The sequence below is a fragment of the Micromys minutus genome (assembly GCF_963924665.1).
Source record: "Micromys minutus genome assembly, chromosome: 1".
In the NCBI taxonomy this organism is placed as follows: domain Eukaryota; kingdom Metazoa; phylum Chordata; class Mammalia; order Rodentia; family Muridae; genus Micromys; species Micromys minutus.
This window is the reverse complement of record NC_137969.1, coordinates 68,780,151-68,798,166: the sequence shown is the minus strand read 5'-3', so window position 1 is coordinate 68,798,166 and position 18,016 is coordinate 68,780,151. Positions and strand designations below refer to the sequence as shown.

Here is an 18,016-nt window from a genome sequence, read left to right as displayed (position 1 = left end):
ATACACAACAAAGATATATGCACCACAATGTTCATAGCGGCTCTATTTATAATAGCCAGAAGCTGGAAGGAACCCAGATGTCCTTCAGAAGATGAATGGATACAAAAATTGTGGTACATATACACAATGGAATACTACTCAGCCACCAGAAACAATGACTTAACCAAATTCTTAAGAAAATGGCTGCATCTAGAGAAGATCATCCTGAGTGAGATAACCCAGTCACAAAAGAACAGACATAATATGCAGTCACTGATAGTGGGATGCTAACCCCAGAGGCTTGCACTCCCCCAGTAACAACTCACAGACTGTATGAAGTCCAAGAAATAAAGAAAACAAAAACTATACATATATTCACAAAACAAGAAGACTTTGACTATTTCCATGTTGCGTTTTGTTTTGCATGTACTTCATGCTTATTGCAACTAGTACGTTTTCAATGCATACTGTCAAGCCCTTGAAAAAAATCAAGTACTGACTAAAAAACATATTCACATGGTTTTATGTAAAATTTATTTTAATGTCTGATAAAACAGTACTGACAAATATGTATAATTTTAAGCAAAAAATGTTTAAAATCTTTAAAAAAAATAATAAGCTGTTAGTCTTTTGTGTAGATGGAAATATCTCAAGAAACACTTCTTGTTATGATTAATAATTTGAGTCTTATTTGTAACAGATATGAGACCAATGTATTTTTCATGTATTTTCATGTTAAAAAAAAATAAATCTTGTTTTGAAGACAAAAAAAAAAAAAAAAAAAAAAAAAAAAAAAAAAAAGAAAGTAAGAAAAGAAAGCCAGATAGCCTAGAGATCTTGAGTGTGTCTCCTGATGTAATGGCTTTTATTTCTGAGCCATGTCTGTCTAGCACAACAGAGCCCTGCTGGTATGCAGAGAGCCACAGGCGTAAAGTGTTACCTGCAAGTAAGTTTTCAGAAAGAAGAAGGCAATAAGGAGGTTACAATGTTCTTATTGTTCTGGGTGTGCATGAGCAAATGTGTGTATACTCTGTGCTCACTTTTTATTCCTTTATCTTTTGAGTTATAAAACACGCAGGCTGTTTCTATTTCCTAGAAAAAAAAAAAAAGAAAAGAAGTTGGAGATTTCCTTGTTAGGTTAAAACCTTAAGTCTAATATTCACTTGCTCTGTAGGCTTAAGCAACATATTTACAATTCCCGTACCTCAATTTTCTTAATCTGATACGTGAGTACATTTACAGGACAGTAGGAACTATATACATATTGATTATTACCCAACATTTCCAACACCCATTTTTGCAATGAGGATTTATTTATTACAAATGCTTAGCTTTAAACATATTTCACACTGTGGACTGTTATGCAGTATATTTAAATCATTCCAATGAGGCATCTTTTTCACAGATAAGAGTCTAAAATCTTCCATATATAACTGGAGGATTTACACATGATCATTAACCCTTTGCTGTTTCCTTCAGTGCTGGGTGCTGTACTCTGTTCTTCTGGCTATTGTTAGGAGGCTCTAATCCCTTTCCTCCTTGTTCATTTAACTTCAAATAGGTACAGATTTTGATTTCAAAGAATGTGTTCTCTGCTCTATCAGCATGAAAGAACTGGTAGGAGTTATTTATCTTAGCAGTGGCTTACATCACTTTGGTTATTAATTGGTTATTTGTAGACCTCTATTTCTATGGGGTTTATGCTCTATGATAGAATAAAGGTGCTTACAAATCTGCAACAAATAATCTGAACACAACTGAGGGAAGAATTAATATAACACTATTGGATTTCATTCATTTATATTCAAAGAATGAATAAGTGTATAATTAAGCAGATCTTTATGAATGGAATGACTGTGGCAGACATATTTTATATCCTTATTAACTCCATAGAAAAATGCCTTTCACAAATTCATTCATAATTTCAAACTACCTTTGCCTTTTATTGTATATCTGTGCCATCTCCTAATCTTTTTGAATTTTTCCCTTTATAACATAGTTATGAGACTTTTCTTACACCTTGTTTTTCAAGGTATACAAACCATATTTATATCCTTTGTTTATACTGTTACTGGATCTTTTAATCTCTTTAAACAGACATTTAGTAACAGGGGAACTGAGTCTCTCAGACCATCTCAGGCAGCAAGTGGCTGGGTATCTCTACAAATGGAGTCACATTTTATAAATGTCTACTGTCCTATATGATATAAATATCCTCATTAATTCATTGCCACTTCTACGATTAGATCGGTGTAATGACTTTACTGGAACAGACAGCAAGAATATGTCACTCACACTCCCCTTGGGGTAGGCCCAGTATTCCTCCATGCAGGATACTTGTCCTTTCCCTTCACCCTAGTACAGTAAGTCACAAAGAAAGATGCAATTAGTAAGCACTATGGACATCAAATGCAAACTAGCTCAGTTATTTTGTGCAATGATCTTTGACTACAATATGACACGTTTCTATGTATCAGGTACATTTTAGTTATACAAGATACCATTCTTTTAATGTTTAAGACACGATTTTGAGATTAGGTATTATTTATAAATAAAACAAGATAAAATGTTTTGATTAATAGACAAGTATGATCCATAAACTCATTTCTTCATCTGTTTTTAGCTAATTGAAAGTTTCTAATTAAGTCATTTGATTTCTTTTAACCCATACTCTATGTCCTTCCAGATCTACTGCGTTTCTCTACTGATATATTTGTCCTCTTTAGCCCTACTTTAAATTTAAATCTATCAATTTTTACTTGTGCCTGCCTATCCTCAGGTGTGTGACCTTCCATTGCAGCTTCCTGGGTTAATGAGGGTCCCTCCTCATAAACAAAACTGACTCTTCCTCTCCCTAAATGTATTAGTTGCCACTAGTTCCTCAGCTTTGAGAAGTACTTCATGTCCCCATTCCTTCTCCATGCTGAGATTTGGTCTGCCTAGTATGGGAGTTCATACTAATATTTGCCTTGTTATGCCCAGAACATAATTTGCATGATATTTATTTACCATCTACATTCTTTTTTTCCCTCTTAAACATTGTCTCTAACATTATGAAATATTTACTTCTTCACCTCTAATTATTCATAGGCATTTGGCTTTTTTTCAAACATTACTAGTGATACAATGACATTTTGTATATGTTTTGTATTATCATATCTTTAAAAAATAGATTTTTAAAAAAGCTACCCTTCCTTTGCTTTAGATTACAACTTTATGGTATATATTGCTCTTATACTTTATGCAAGATATTATCTACTATTTCTATCCTCAACTATTTGTATTTTACAAGCAATAACCTAAGATATAAAGGAGTGATCCCTTTAAATAAAGAAACTCAGTGGCAATTTTTCTTAGAGTTGGCTGACCAAAGAGAAATGCAGAAGGACAAATGTGATGTGAGGATAAGATATTTCAGAGTGTTAAACTTGCCACTCTGAGGATCTACCTCACTATTAATTTATATGAATTGTGTTCTTGTGTTTGGAACTAAAGAAGACATAGCATTGGACTAAAGGACATCGGTAAATATATATCTTAGTGAAAGTCCAGGTATTTTATAGGCAATAGGCTATTGTATTTGTTCATTATGCAGCTGTATTAGCAGAAGCACAGAAGCAATATGTTTATTATATTAGGTGTCCAGTGCTAAGATTTCCACATGAAGCTCAATGTCAGTGATTGAGTATTCATTTCCACTTAATGTGACATTTTATTAAAATAAAACATTATTACTTTCTCTTAAGGTTAATTTAGAGATTACTATATTTTCTCTTGTTCTTTTTTCTTCTAAGATTAAGGACATAGTACCTTTTGGTCATTGAACAAATCTTCATACTCAATGGGTAAATGCAGTAATCCTGTTTTTGATCTGGACACCAAATCTATCCAAATGATATGTAAAAATAGTACTCAGTTGACATCAAAAGATCCGACGCTGATATAAAAAGTTTTGAAGAAAATCAACAGTACAAATATTTTGTAAAAAACTATTATTATTTTTTTTGCCTTAACATTTCCAGGGTCAAAATGTTGAGAACATTAAATACAGGTAGCAATCCTGTTGATGGGGATGTAAAATACTGTCTTTTGAAACATTTTTTTTTTTTGGAGCACTTGAGAGATTTTTCAGGAGTTAAGGATGCTTGCTGCTCTTACAGAGGACCTGATTTTAATTACAATTCTCTAGCTGTTCAGAGATACCTGTAACTCTAGCTCCTGCAGACCCGATGACTTCCTATGTCTTTGAGTACATATAAAAATGTACACAGACTCATAATACACATAAATCCATACTTTTAAGAGTTAAATAAATTTTGGAATATTATTTTAAATTGCTGGTAAACAGTTTTTGAACCAGTGACCCCTTGTGACCACTGTATTATGAGGTGATGGTGTAAGGAAATAATGTAGAGATTTTCAGCATAAAACAAAAGTCTCCGATGTGGATTAGTTTGTTAGGTGGAAAGGTAAATGGTGCTGAATGATGACAAATCTTTTGGCAATTGAAATTTTAAAAAGACAATCCAATTTCAATTTCCACAAGTTGTTATTCTTTATGTGTGAATGAAGAGACGAGGATTGAATTTTTTTTTTTTTTTTTTTAATGTCATGTTATATGGTCATTGCAAAGCAAGCAGTATCCCTGAATTAAATTGCAGGACTCCAAGGTGAAGATTGCAGAGGTAAATTGGAGAGACATGTCTCATCTGACACACTTCTCTGAGCTTTACTTCGTGCCTCAAAGGGATCCATACTAAGAGTTAATCATAGCAACCCCAGGGAATGTTTATTAAGGAGTTTGTAGGAAAGCCATGTTTCCAGGAACATGAACTATAAATAAGGGAGTGTCTTGGGATATAAGTGATACCAAGAGGAATGAGATTAGCTCTGTTGTAACCAAAGCAATGAGGCAGTAAGGGAGAGGTAAGAGTTGCCGAAGAAAAGCAACAGTGGGCAATTTGACCATTCCTGGGAATGACATCTTACAGATATAGAAGCTCCATTAGGAACCCAGTACAATCAATCAATAACTACAGGATCATAGGTTATTACCCTGTCAAAAGCTTCAGAAAACTGTTACTTAAACATCTTCAATTACAGAAGTTTATTCAAAGAGGAAGCAGTGATTTGGACGAAGATTCACTTTGAGTATGTGATAAAATACCGATGTAGAAATACAATTTTGAAGGAAGGTGTTACTGCACTCTGTTGGGACCTCTTGATTCATCTATTAGGGGCTTTAACATGTACATCTTTCTTCTGCTAACTGTGGTATTCTGAAGCATTTCTGCCATTTGGATTCTTACAGAAACCACATCCTCTTAGCACATCAAATATTCATATCATCACAAAATTTTCAGCTTTGAGATATGCTCCTAAGATAGTTTGATTTCTCTTACATCGTTTTCCCTTTCAACCTTTGATGTGAACTTTAATTTGTTCTAGGAGACCCTATCATAAGACATACCTGTTTAAGGAAGTGAGTCTCCTTTTCCTACCACATTCTGGTTGTTTAATCCGGGGTATATAAAGGGTCATTATTTCAAAGGACCATGGGAGCATTTAGCTAGGAATGGTAGCAGAAGAAAGAGAATTTTCCTATTAGTTTGTTTCTTAGTTTGTTTATTTAACAAGTAAAAAAAAATGTTCAAGGTGTTAGACTTTGTTCCTGTAGTCTACAAATGTTGCTCACTGATTTAAGGAACCAGAACTATATTTGGCCACGGTAACCCACAGATATTGAGTAAATCATTTTTGAGTTTTAGTATTCAATTCTTCTTTCATCTAGAAGACCTGAAAAATTGGGTAAACGATATGTGATTTTTCTGACTTGTGTGTTCTTTACTTTGTGCTCTGGAAAATATTCTCCAGAAGTACAAATGTAAAGCTGCTTGTTTACTGCCCTTGTCTCTCATTCCCAGGAATAATGGATCATGGCAACTACACCTGGACCCAGACATTCGTCCTTGTTGGTTTCACTACATCTGGAACCCTGCAACATCTTGCAATTTTTGGGACCCTGAGCATCTATCTCCTCACACTCACAGGGAACATTTTCATCATTGTCTTGGTTCAGGCAGATTCAGGGCTGTCCACTCCCATGTACTTCTTTATCAGTGTCCTCTCCTTCTTAGAACTCTGGTATGTCAGCACCACAGTGCCCACCTTGCTACAAACCCTGCTCCATGGGCATTTACCCATCCCATCAGCTGCATGCTTCTTCCAGATCTATGTCTTCCACTCCTTGGGCATGACTGAGTGCTACCTGTTAGGTGTCATGGCTCTGGACCGCTACCTTGCTATCTGTCGCCCATTGCACTACCATGCTCTCATGAGCAGACAGGTACAGATACAGCTAGTTGCGATTACATGGGTGGCTGGCTTTTCAGCTGCCCTTGTTCCTGCAGGTCTCACTGCCAGTTTACCATATTGTTTGAAAGAGGTAGCCCATTATTTCTGTGACCTGGCCCCAGTGATGCAGTTGGCATGTGTGGACACTAGCTGGCATGCTCAGGTTTATATTGCAGTGATTGGTATGATCAATACATGCAATCTTGTTTTCATCTTGGGACTCTATGTGGGTATTGTGAAAGCTGTGCTGAGGATGCCTTTAGCTGCTAGCCGTGCCAAAGCTTTTTCTACATGTTCCTCCCATATAACCGTAGTGACACTGTTCTTTGGCTCTGCCTTCATTGTCTATGTAGGTCCACCAGAGATTCGAGCTGAGGGCAGAGACAAGCTTATTGCCTTGGTATATACTTTGTTCACACCTTTCTTCAACCCTATTATTTATACTCTTCGAAATAAGGAAGTGAAAGAGGCTTTAAAAAGGGTCACACAGAGGATTAAAGGTGTGCTGAATTGACTTTGAAGTCATATAGGTTTCTAATTCCCCATGTTAAAAACTGCAATCTTAGCAGATAAGTATGTAAATCATTAACTAATTGTGCCAATAATGTGTGAAATTTTCAACTCAATCAGTTTTCAATTAGGACATATTAAAAACGTTGTAGTTGAAGTATAGTTTCTGAACCTAATATTGTAAGAGAGGGTGAGGACACATATTTGAGGGGAAGAAAAAAAATGAAGTTCTCTTTTTCTGGCTGACACAACTAAGTATAATGTGAATGTGTTTATTTCTAGAATCTGGGCTGGCTATGGGTTTGCATTTCAGACTGGATTTTTGGAGAATGTTCTAGAAGATATTGAAATTAGTTAAAGCTGTGAGAAGAAAACTTTTGGGAAATGGTGTGATTGAGACAAGTGAGCTATAAAAAATAGCACAAAGTTGCATGGATTTCAATATTCTTGAGCAAGATTGTGATAAAAGATGTTGGAAGATGGAGTGGAGGTTTCTTCTCCTATGAAAGAGAATGGGATGAGAAACAGATAGGTACAGGCAATTGGCAGTATAAATAACTTATAAAATCACTGTGTGTACTCCAAATCTAGGTACACAGGAAATACCATGGGTGCTTTCCTTTTGGGGCTGCTTTAGTTATGCAGAAATGTAAAAACAGCTGTAAGGATTTTTCAATTTTCTTCACTCATGTTCAAACAGATCAAGCATCTGCTTGCAGCGACATGGGTGGCTGGCATTTTAGCTCTCTTGGTGCCTCCATGAATCACTGCCAGTTTACCATACTGCTTGAAAGAGATAGCCCACTACTTTTGTGACCTGGCACCACTAATGCGTTTGGCATGTGTGCACACAAGCTGGTATGCTCGGGTTCATGGGGCAGTGATTGGTCTGGTGACTGGATGCAATTTTGTCCTCATCTTGGAACTCTATGTGGTATTCTGACAGCTGTCCTGAAGCTGCCTTTAGCTACCAGCAGAGCCAAAGCCTTCTCCACATGTTCTTCCCGTATGACAGTAGTTGCACTGTTCTATGCGTCTGCTTTTACTGTGTATGTGGGTTCACCTCAGAGCAGACCTGAGGGCACTGGCAAGCTTATTGCTTTAGTCTATGCCCTCCTGACTCCATTCCTCCACCCCATCATCTATTCCCTTCGCAACAAAGAGGTGAAGGAGGCTGTGAAGAGGGTGAGTGACAAGATCAGGACTTTGTTGCAGGACAACTAATTATCTTTATTGACATTACACACATTTTAGGTAAATTCAAGAACCAAATGGCTTGTTAATCATTTGACAGAATTGAAATAAATGCCAATAAGACAACCACTCAGTTTATCAGTTACTGTGCTGCACACACTATTCTAGATGATCAATCAGAGGTAGAGCAGAATGAGAGATTGGCTTTTTTCTCTGAATCCATTTCAACATGATGAAGAAATGTCACAGCAGATTAAAAAGTGGTGTAGAAAAATGTGTTAATTTTGTGACTTTGATAATTATCTGTCTGTCTGTGTTATCTATCTATCTATCTATCTATCTATCTATCTATCTACCTATCATCTATATATCTTCCTGGTACCTTGTCTCTGCCAATGGTTTACTTATGTCTTTTTAATTATTCAAACAACCATAAGTGGGTAACTGATTGCACAAAATTTACTCATCTCTAATGTGTAGGACATAAAGTGAACAGCTATCACTGCCATAAATGAACAGTTCATCCCACATTATCAGCAAACCCTGATTTCAAAAATGATCCTAGTAGAGTCTAAAAGATAGAAAACATGTGTGACATAAATAATCCAGTGAAATCATGTGTGGAGTTTCATGTAGATCACAAGGGTCACAGCTGGTAGAGACCTGTAATCTTGAGTCATCTTATAGTAACCACCTAGGAATCACATAATTCTCATTACAGCTCTCTCTTATGAGACAAGGGTATTATAGCTGAGTGTGTTGTCTGAGATTTTTCACTATCATGGATCCTTGTTATTGAATGAATTTGAAGCTAGATTTTACAGGATAAGCAGAAAATAATCTCTGGTTTCACAGAAAAGGAAAATGCCACACATTTGTACAGTGTCAGATTTGTAACAAACCTCTTCCCTTTAGGTTACACCCTTTAGAGATTTCTGAATTCTGAGTCATCAGATATATACTTAGGGATTGTCTCATAAATGCAATGACAGAAATAAAACCTTGTTAGAACTTAGAAGTTTCTAAATGAATGTGTCTAATATATGTTCCACACTAAAAATAAGAGCGTTTAGATTCTTTTGAGGCTTCCCACCTCAGGATTAATTATTGTTTTTATGTATACACAGGTGTGTTTATGTGAGCGGCATGAAGTGTGACAGTCTGTGTGTCTGTGTGTTTGGTGTGTAGCATTTGTGTATGAGTATGTGGTGTGTGTATATGTGTTTATGACATATGTGTAATGTGGTGAGTGGTGGTTATGTTGTATGAGTTTAATTGAGCCTGAATCCCAGGTTGGCTTGAAATAAACTGCATGTACCTGGCTGACCTTAAACTTAAAATATATTTCTTTAATATACATGAAGCTTGAACAACAGCTTTACAAGAATATCTAGTCTGAAATATACTTTCAAACCTTCATAATATCCATTCCTCTGACTGGTGATTCTTGTTTCAATACTTTTACAAAATTAGAAAGATTATTGGAATTGCCATCAAGAGTCAGAATCAACTCAGAGGCAGACGGGTGTCAGGCTCATGTTTACAGGATCACTTAATCCCTGTGTGAAATCTGTGAGGCTCACAGGCATTGCTGCCCATCCTTCATCCAGTGGAAGCTGCTTCCATTCTAGGATTGCAACACTTTCAAAAGTACAGTCTGAGGTGTGGTCTGGGCCCAACATAACATGTTCTGAATATCCTAGAGAAAAGAAATGTATTGGTCAAATTCCTTGTCATTTCAAGGAAGCATCGTTTTTGCAGCTAAGTGTCCAAAATCCTCCTTATATATCGGGAGAATTCATAAACGATCATTAACACTTGATGTTTCTTCTGGTGCTGGCTACTGTACTCTGTACTGCTGGGTACTATACTCTGTACTGATGGCTATTGTGTGGGGCTCTAATACTTTTTCTTCTTGTTCATCTATTTTCATATATGTACTGATTGTGATTTCAAAGAACATGTTCTTTGCACTGTCAGCATAAAAGAACTGCTAGGATTTGTTTGTCTTAAGAATGGTTTGCATCACTTTGCTTATTAATTTTTATGAGTTCATGCTCTGTGGTAAGGTAGGGGTGCTTAAATATCTGCTAAGAAGCAACAAATAGACTGAACACACCTCGGGGGGACAATTAATGAAACACCATTGGATCTAATTCATTTATATTTGAAAAATGAATGAATTCATGAATAAAGATATCTTTAAGAATTAAATAAGTGTGGTAGATATTTGTATCCTATAACTTTTTAGGGGAAAATGCCTTTCACATGTTCATTCATACCTCCAAACAACCTATGTCTTTCATTGAACATCTGTGTCCCCAACTTTTGTATCTTTCCCTTTATAAAATAGAGTCATTAGACTTTTCTTACACAGTCTTTTTCAATGTATACATTTAAATACTTTGTGTATACTGTTTATCCCCTCTCCAATGCCTTTGAATGGACAGATAACTGTGTGGGAATTTGATTCTCTCAGGCCATCTAGGTCAAGAAATGACTGTGTATTTCTACAAATAGTGTCATATTTTATAAATGTCTGCTGTGGTCTATAAAGCTAAATATCCTTGCTAATACTTTGCCACTTGTTCTACCATGGTATTTGAATATTGACTTTACTAGAACAGAGAGTAAAAAGAGGTCACGTACAAGAGTGAACACATCACTCACACTACAGGATATTTGTACATCCTAGTTCATTAAGTTGCAAAGAAAGGTGCAATTAGTAAGTACTATGGACATCGAATGAACACTTGCTCAGTCATTTTGTAGAGTGATGTCTAACCACAAGATGTCATTTTCCCATTTATCAGATACATTTCAGCTGTATGAGATATCATTTTTGTAATGTTTAGGGCATGATCTTAAGTCAACATATTATTTATAAATATAGCATGAAAAGATGTTTAGTTGAATAAATGTCTATAATTCATGAACTCATTATATGTTGCTTATTGTTTTTAGCTAATTGGAAGTTTATTACTAAGTAGTACTTCTTTCAACCTTTATTCCATGTCTTTCCAGAGCTACACCACTTCCCTACTGACCTGACTCTGTGTCCTCTTTACTCCCACTATAAATTTAAACCCATCAAGTTTTACTTGTGCCTGCATAACATTTGGTATATGGCCTTCCATTGCAGCTTGGTGGGCAATTGAGAACCCATCCCCTTAAAGAAAACTGATTCTCTCTCCCAAAAGTTATTGGTTACCAATAACTCTTCAGCTTAAAGAAAAACTTCATGCCCTTCTGCCCTCTCTGTGCTGAGATTTGGTCTGACTTGATATTACACAAGTCTTATGGATGCTGTCATCACTGATGGGAGTCCATACGGACGTCTGTCCTGTTATATCCAGAAAACACTGTGGCTGTTGTACTCTTCCACCATTTTTGGCTGTTGCAATCTTTCTTTTTACTGTTCTGCAATATGCCTAAACTTATCAAATATTCACATGTTCACTTCTAAAGTCCCATAGGCATTTGACTTTTTTTCCCTATATATACACTGTTTTTATTCAAAGATTATTTTAAAAGCCAGCCTTTCCTCTAGATTACAACCTGATAGTATACATTCCTCTTCTACTTGACGCTAGAGAGCATCTACTATTTTTATAGTCAGGTGTTTGTATCTGATAAGTAATAACTTGAAAGATATAGGTTATGGTATGTGTAATCCACTCAATGGAGAGATCTCTTTAAATGTGAACATTGGGGAACAACTCTTTTTAGAGTTGGCTTAACTAAGAGAAGCACAGAAAGACAAATGTGATGTGACATTAAGACAAATTCAGAATGTTAACCTTGCCACTCTGAGGACCACCCCATAATTAATTTAAGGGCTTGGGTGAACCAAGTTTTTTGTTTGTTTGCTTGTTTGTTTGTTTGGGACTGCAGAAGATATAACATTGTATTGAAGGATTACTGGAACTATTTATCCCAGTGAATTGTCAGGTATTTCTTAGGAAATTGGCTATATTATCTTCTCATTCTGGAGCTCTATTAGCAGTTAGAAGCAATGTATATGTTATATTTTGGTCCACAGTGCTAAACTTCCCAAGAGAAGCTTTTTCAGTGTCAGAAATTGAGTAGTTTATTTCTACTTAATGTTACTTGTTTCTTAAGATAATAAATTATTAGTTTCTCTTATGGTTAATTTAGCCACTACTAAATTTGCCCTTGTCTTTTTCTTTGAAACTAAAGATAAATATCTTGAGCTCAATGAACAAGTCAAATGCTTCTTACTTGGTGTAAAAATAGAGTTATTCTGTTATTTTTCTGGTCTTCAAATCTATCCAAGTGATTACTCTGAGATAGTACTCAGCTGATATAAAAAATTCAGATGCTCATATGAAGTTTTGCAGAAAATGAGAATTTGTTCTGTTAAAGATATCCATGTTAAAAATGGATGTGGAATTAATTGAGTTCTGTTCTGGTAGCAATCCTATTGGTGCGGATTCAGGATACTACCTTTAGGGCAGTTTTTTAGGAGCACTAGAGAGATTGCTCTACATTTAAGGATGCTTGCTGCCCTTAGACAAGACTTGAGTTAAAGTTCCTGTACTCATCTCCAGCTATACACAACTACAGGTTATGCCAGCTCCAAAGGATCTGATGTCCTCCTCTTACCTTCGTGTGCATCTAAATATGTACACAGGCTCACAATACACATGAATCAATGATTTAAAAGTAAACCAAAATATGGGCTATTATTTTAAATAACAAGTAAGCAGTTGTTGGACCAATGAAGGTCTTGTGGCTATTGCTTATGAGGTAATAGTATGATGAAAGAATGCAGACATGTTGAACATAAAACAAATAGCTCTGATGTGGATTAGGTTGTTAAGTGGTAAAGGAAATAGTGTTGAAGGATGACAAATCTCCGAGAAAGTGGAGTTTTAAATAGTCAACCAAACTCCTCTTTCCACAAGTTTTTATTCTTCATGTGTGAATGAAGAGATTATGATTAGGTTGTTTCTTTAATGTCATGTTATATGGTCATTACAAGGCAGGCAGTATCCCTAGATTAGATTGCAGGACTCCAAAGTGAAGATTGCAGGAGTAAGTTGTGGAGACACATCTCATCTGATGAACTTCTCTGAGCTTTACTTCCGGCCTCAAAGGGATCCATACAGAGAGTTAATCAGCAACCCCAGGGAACATTTATTAAGAAGTTAGTTTGAGAGCTATATTTCCAGGAACATGAACTACAAATAAGGGAGTGTCTTGAGATAGAAGTGATACCAAGAAAAATGAGACTAGTTCTGTTGTAACCAAAACAATGAGGTGATGGCTGGAGGTGGCACCTGAGAGGTAAGCGTGGCTGAAGAAAGCAGCAGGGGAAATCTTTGACCATTCCTGAATAAGTTCCCTTTGAGTATGGGCATGACATTTTACAGATAGTAATATAGACTCTCCATTAGGAACCTAGTACAATCAATCAACAACTAGAGAGTCATACGTTATTACCATGTTAGAAGCCTCAGGAAACTGTAACTTAAACTTCTTTAGTTGTAGAACTTCAACCAAAGAGGAAGCAGTGGATTGGACCAAGAATCGCTTTAAATTGGTGGTAGAAACCAAATTTAGAGATACAATTCTGAAAACAGGCATCACTTTTCCTCCTTTGGGACCTCTTACAACATCTCTAAGGGCTTTGCTTGGTACTTCTGCCTTTTCCATACCCACTGAAGTATTCTGAAGAGTGTCTACATTTAGATACTTACAGCGAACACATCATTTTAGCTTATGGATTATTCATGTTGTCCCAAACTTTTGGGCTTTTAGATATGCTACCAAGATAGCCTTGTTTCTTGTCCATCTTTTTCTCTTTCAACTTTTGATGAGAATTTTACTGCCTGGTTTTATATCAACTTGACACAAGCAGGAGTTATCATGAAGAAAGGAGCCTCATCTGAGGAAATGCCTCTATGAGATCCAGCTTTAAGGCATTTTCTCAACTAATGATCAAGCGGTGGAGAGGGGGCAGCCCATTGTGGGTGGTGCCATTCCTGGGCTGATGGAGTTGGGTTCTATATAAAAGCAAGCTGAGCAAGGCAGGGGAATGCAAGCCAGTTGGTAACATCCCTACATGTCCTCTGCATCAGCTCCTGCTTCCTGACCTGCGTGAGTTCCAGTCCTGACTTCCTTTGGTTATAAACATCATGCGGAAGTGTAAGCTGAATAAACCTTTTTCTCCCAACTTGCTTCATGGTTATGATGTTTTGTGCAGGAATTGAAATACTGACTAAGACAAGAACCTTGATGAGTTCAAGGAGACCCTCATATAAAACTTATCTGTTCAATAAAGTAAGTCTCCCTTTTCTACTATATCCTTGTTGTTGAATCCTGTATATATTTAAGGTCATTAATTCAAAGTATCATGAGAAAATTTAAGTAGGAATGATAAGAGAAGAATGAAAATTTTTCTATTTGTTTGTTTGATTTAGAAAAGCAAAAAAGAAAAGAAAATCTAGGCCTGAAACTCTGCTGCCATAGTTTACAAATGCTGTTCTGTTTATTAAGAAACTAGAACTCTATTTGACCACAGTCACCAACAGATATTGAGCCAATCACTTTACAGTTCTAGTACCCACTTCTGCTTTCATAGACTAGATGAAATGGTTTGTATAGAAATATATATACTTTCTTGGACTGTGTGTTTTATTCCATGGGTTCTAGAAAAAAGTTTCAAGAGGAAAAGCTGATTATTTACTGCATTTTTCTCTCATTCCCAGGAATCATGAATCATGTTAATTACACCTGGACCTGGACATTTATTCTTGCTGGTTTCAGTACCTCTGGTACACTGCAACATCTTGCAATCCTTGGGACCTTGTGCATCTATCTCCTCACCCTTGCAGGGAACATGATCATCATTATATTGGTTCAAGCAGATTCAGGATTGTTCACTCCCATGTACTTCTTTATCAGTGTCCTCTCCTTCCTGGAAATATGGTATGTGAGCACCTCAGTGGTCACTTTGCTACATACCCTGCTCCATGGACATTCTCCCATCCCATCAGCTGCATGCTTCTTCCAGCTCTATGTCTTCCACTCCTTGGGCATGACTGAGTGCTATCTGTTAAGTGTCATGGCACTGGACCGCTACCTTGCTATCTGTCGCCCACTGCACTACCATGCTCTCACGAGCAGACAGGTACAGATACAGCTAGTTGCGATTACATGGGTGGCTGGCTTTTCAGCTGCCCTGGTGCCTGCAGGTCTCACTGCCAGTTTACCATATTGTTTGAAAGAGGTAGCCCATTATATTTGTGATCTGGAACCTGTAATGCAGCTGGCATGTGTGGACACTAGCTGGCATGCTCAGGTTTATATTGCAGTGATTGGTATTATCATTACATGTAATCTTGTTTTCATCTTGGGACTCTACGGAGGTATTGTGAAAGCTGTGCTGGGGCTTCCTTCAGCTGCTAGCCGTGCCAAAGCTTTTTCCACTTGTTCCTCCCATATAATCGTAGTGACACTCTTCTATGGCTCTGCCTTCATTGTCTATGTAGGTCCACCAGAGATTCGAGCTGAGGGCAGAGACAAGCTGATTGCCTTGGTATATACTTTGTTCACACCTTTCTTCAACCCTATTATTTATACTCTTCGAAATAAGGAAGTGAAAGAGGCTTTAAAGAGGGTCACACAGAGGATTAAAGGTGTGCTGAATTGAGTTTGAAGTCATATAGGCTTCTAATTCTTCATTTAAAATTGCAAGATTTAGCTGGATACTTATGTAAATCATTAAATAATTGTTCTAATGATATGTTAAATTTTCAACTCAAGCAGTTTTCAATTAGGACAAATCAAAAATGTTGTAAGAAAAATATTGTCACTTAATACTAATGTGGATTATTGAAGACACATTTTGAAGAGGAAGAAAAACTGAAGTTCACCTTTTTCACAGAACATATCAAGAAAACAAGATGTGTTAATTTCTACAATCAGGGCTGGCCATGGATTTGCATTTCAGCTTGAAATTTTAGAAAAAGGTTCATAATTAATTCATTTAATTAACCAAAATTAACTAAAGATATGGGAAGAGAATTATGTGTGATGGACACCAATAAGCTATGAAGAAAGAACACACAGGTACATGGAGTTCTATATTCTTGATCAATGTTTTGATAAGAGATGTTGGAAGATAGAGTGGAGGTTTCCTCTCATATGAAAGAGAATCTGATGGGAAAGTAATGTGCCTAGGCAACTGGGAGTTTAAAAAATTTATAATATAAATTCACTGTGAATCCAGTCAACTAAAAAGCATTGTAGGAAGAACAGGCATTATCTGCCATGCATGGATGTAAGAGCAGAAAGAAGGATGCTTTCCTCTCCCTGTTTTCAAGAATTCTACAACTCTATTTGATTTTTACTAATCTAAGATATATATGTAATTTGTTCTATAGATATCCACTCACCATTCTCCCCTCTCCAGTTCTTCCCCATCTTTCACCTCACTTTTTCTTGCCAGCATTATGTGTTTTTAATGTATCATTAAGTTTTTAATTGAATATTTCCTACAATGTGCTTTGGTTTTTCTTTTCTTCTTCAAGTAATCATTGATCCTCCTCACCTCTGTATCCCAAATTTCTCTCCCTCTCTCTCTGTCTGTCTGTCTGTTCCCCCCTCACTTCCTTGTGTCTTGCCTCCTCTTATGCCTTCTGTACACAGCATATGTGTTCCTGAGAACCACAAAATAACACAGGTTTCCATGAGCCAAAGACTTTTAGGGGGTCCATCTTTTCCAGGAAATGAACTTTAGATCCATGGTGAATGTGGCATACCATGGATTTTTTCAACTTGCCTGGCGTTTTAACAACTTATGACATTTGTGAATCTTTACATTTAATTAATAATAAGATTACCAGCAGCAGTGCTAAATTCTTTTGTTCATTATATAACAAAAACGCCTGGCTGCTGTATTTATGAATGACTCACAAACAGAGGTACCATTAATCTTGTATAATATATCTAAGATGTTTGCCTCTAACATGTTTGCCTCAACTTCTTTAGCATTTACAACTGCCTAGTGACTGGTTCTTTGAAAATTATATTTTATATACATTTATTGAGAAAAAGAATGAACATTTCTGACAAAGAAACATATAAATGATGTGCTTTACATTTCTTCAGTTATGGATATTTTGCCTTCTAAAAAGGTGGCTTGTTTTTATTTTTTATTTCTGACTTAAGGAGGAGGATTAAATGGCTTTTCTCCTTTGATTTCTCTCCTCTTCAACTTTGTGGAATTATCACTGCCAAATCTACTCATAGAAAGGACATGTTACATTTTGTTTTACATGTACTTTATGCTCATTGTAACTATTAAGTTTTCAATGCATACTATCAAACCTTTAAAAAAATTAAGTACTGACTAAAAATATATTCATACAGTTTTATGTAAAAATTATTTTAAAATCTGAAAAAAAAGTACTGACAAAAATGTATTGCATAATTTTATGCAAAAAATGCTTAAAATCTGTACATTTATCTTTGTTTTGTAAAATAAAGTTGTTAAAAAAAAAAGAAAGGACTTGTATACATGGCTTTTTGGTCAGAATGTGTAAATAAAATCCCTGAAAAAAACATTTAAAAATTAAACTAAGCAAAAGTAATAGACAATTTGGTTAAGAAGAAATCTTTTCTCTGTGCATTTGGGATGCTCTGGTTACTTTGTAGATTGACATATTTTCTCGGGAATTATTCCAAGTAATGACATTCTCAGAACAGTATGCAGAGAGATTTTTTTCAAAATAAATTTGTATGTATTATTGAACATGTGAGTGTTTGTATGTGTGTATGTGTGTATACCAGTATATGATCTCTGCATGAATTTATAGATTGCCAAGCTGCAATCCTCCTTGAACCAAATATTAGATGCTTTCTAATTGTGTAGATATATTTCTACTAGAACAGAGTCACAGACATAGAGCTGGCTCCTGAGATGCTCTGCCAGATCATGAAAAATACAGAG

General features: G+C 36.1%; 1 protein-coding gene and 1 pseudogene across 2 annotated transcripts; both read left to right on the top strand.

The window, feature by feature from the left end:
- Positions 1 to 5,908: 5,908 nt before the first annotated feature.
- LOC308428238 (olfactory receptor 6N2-like) lies at positions 5,909 to 8,067 on the top strand (annotated as a pseudogene). The gene is made up of 2 exons: positions 5,909 to 6,402; positions 7,618 to 8,067. The product of its transcript is annotated as an olfactory receptor 6N2-like (transcript).
- A 6,709-nt stretch (positions 8,068 to 14,776) lies between these two features.
- LOC308428161 (olfactory receptor 10C1-like) lies at positions 14,777 to 15,715 on the top strand (the record flags this gene model as incomplete). Its single annotated transcript, XM_080926524.1, has 1 exon — positions 14,777 to 15,715. One exon carries the CDS (start codon positions 14,777 to 14,779, stop codon positions 15,713 to 15,715), a length of 939 nt encoding a protein of 312 aa, XP_080782650.1.
- Between the last annotated feature and the right edge of the window lie 2,301 nt (positions 15,716 to 18,016).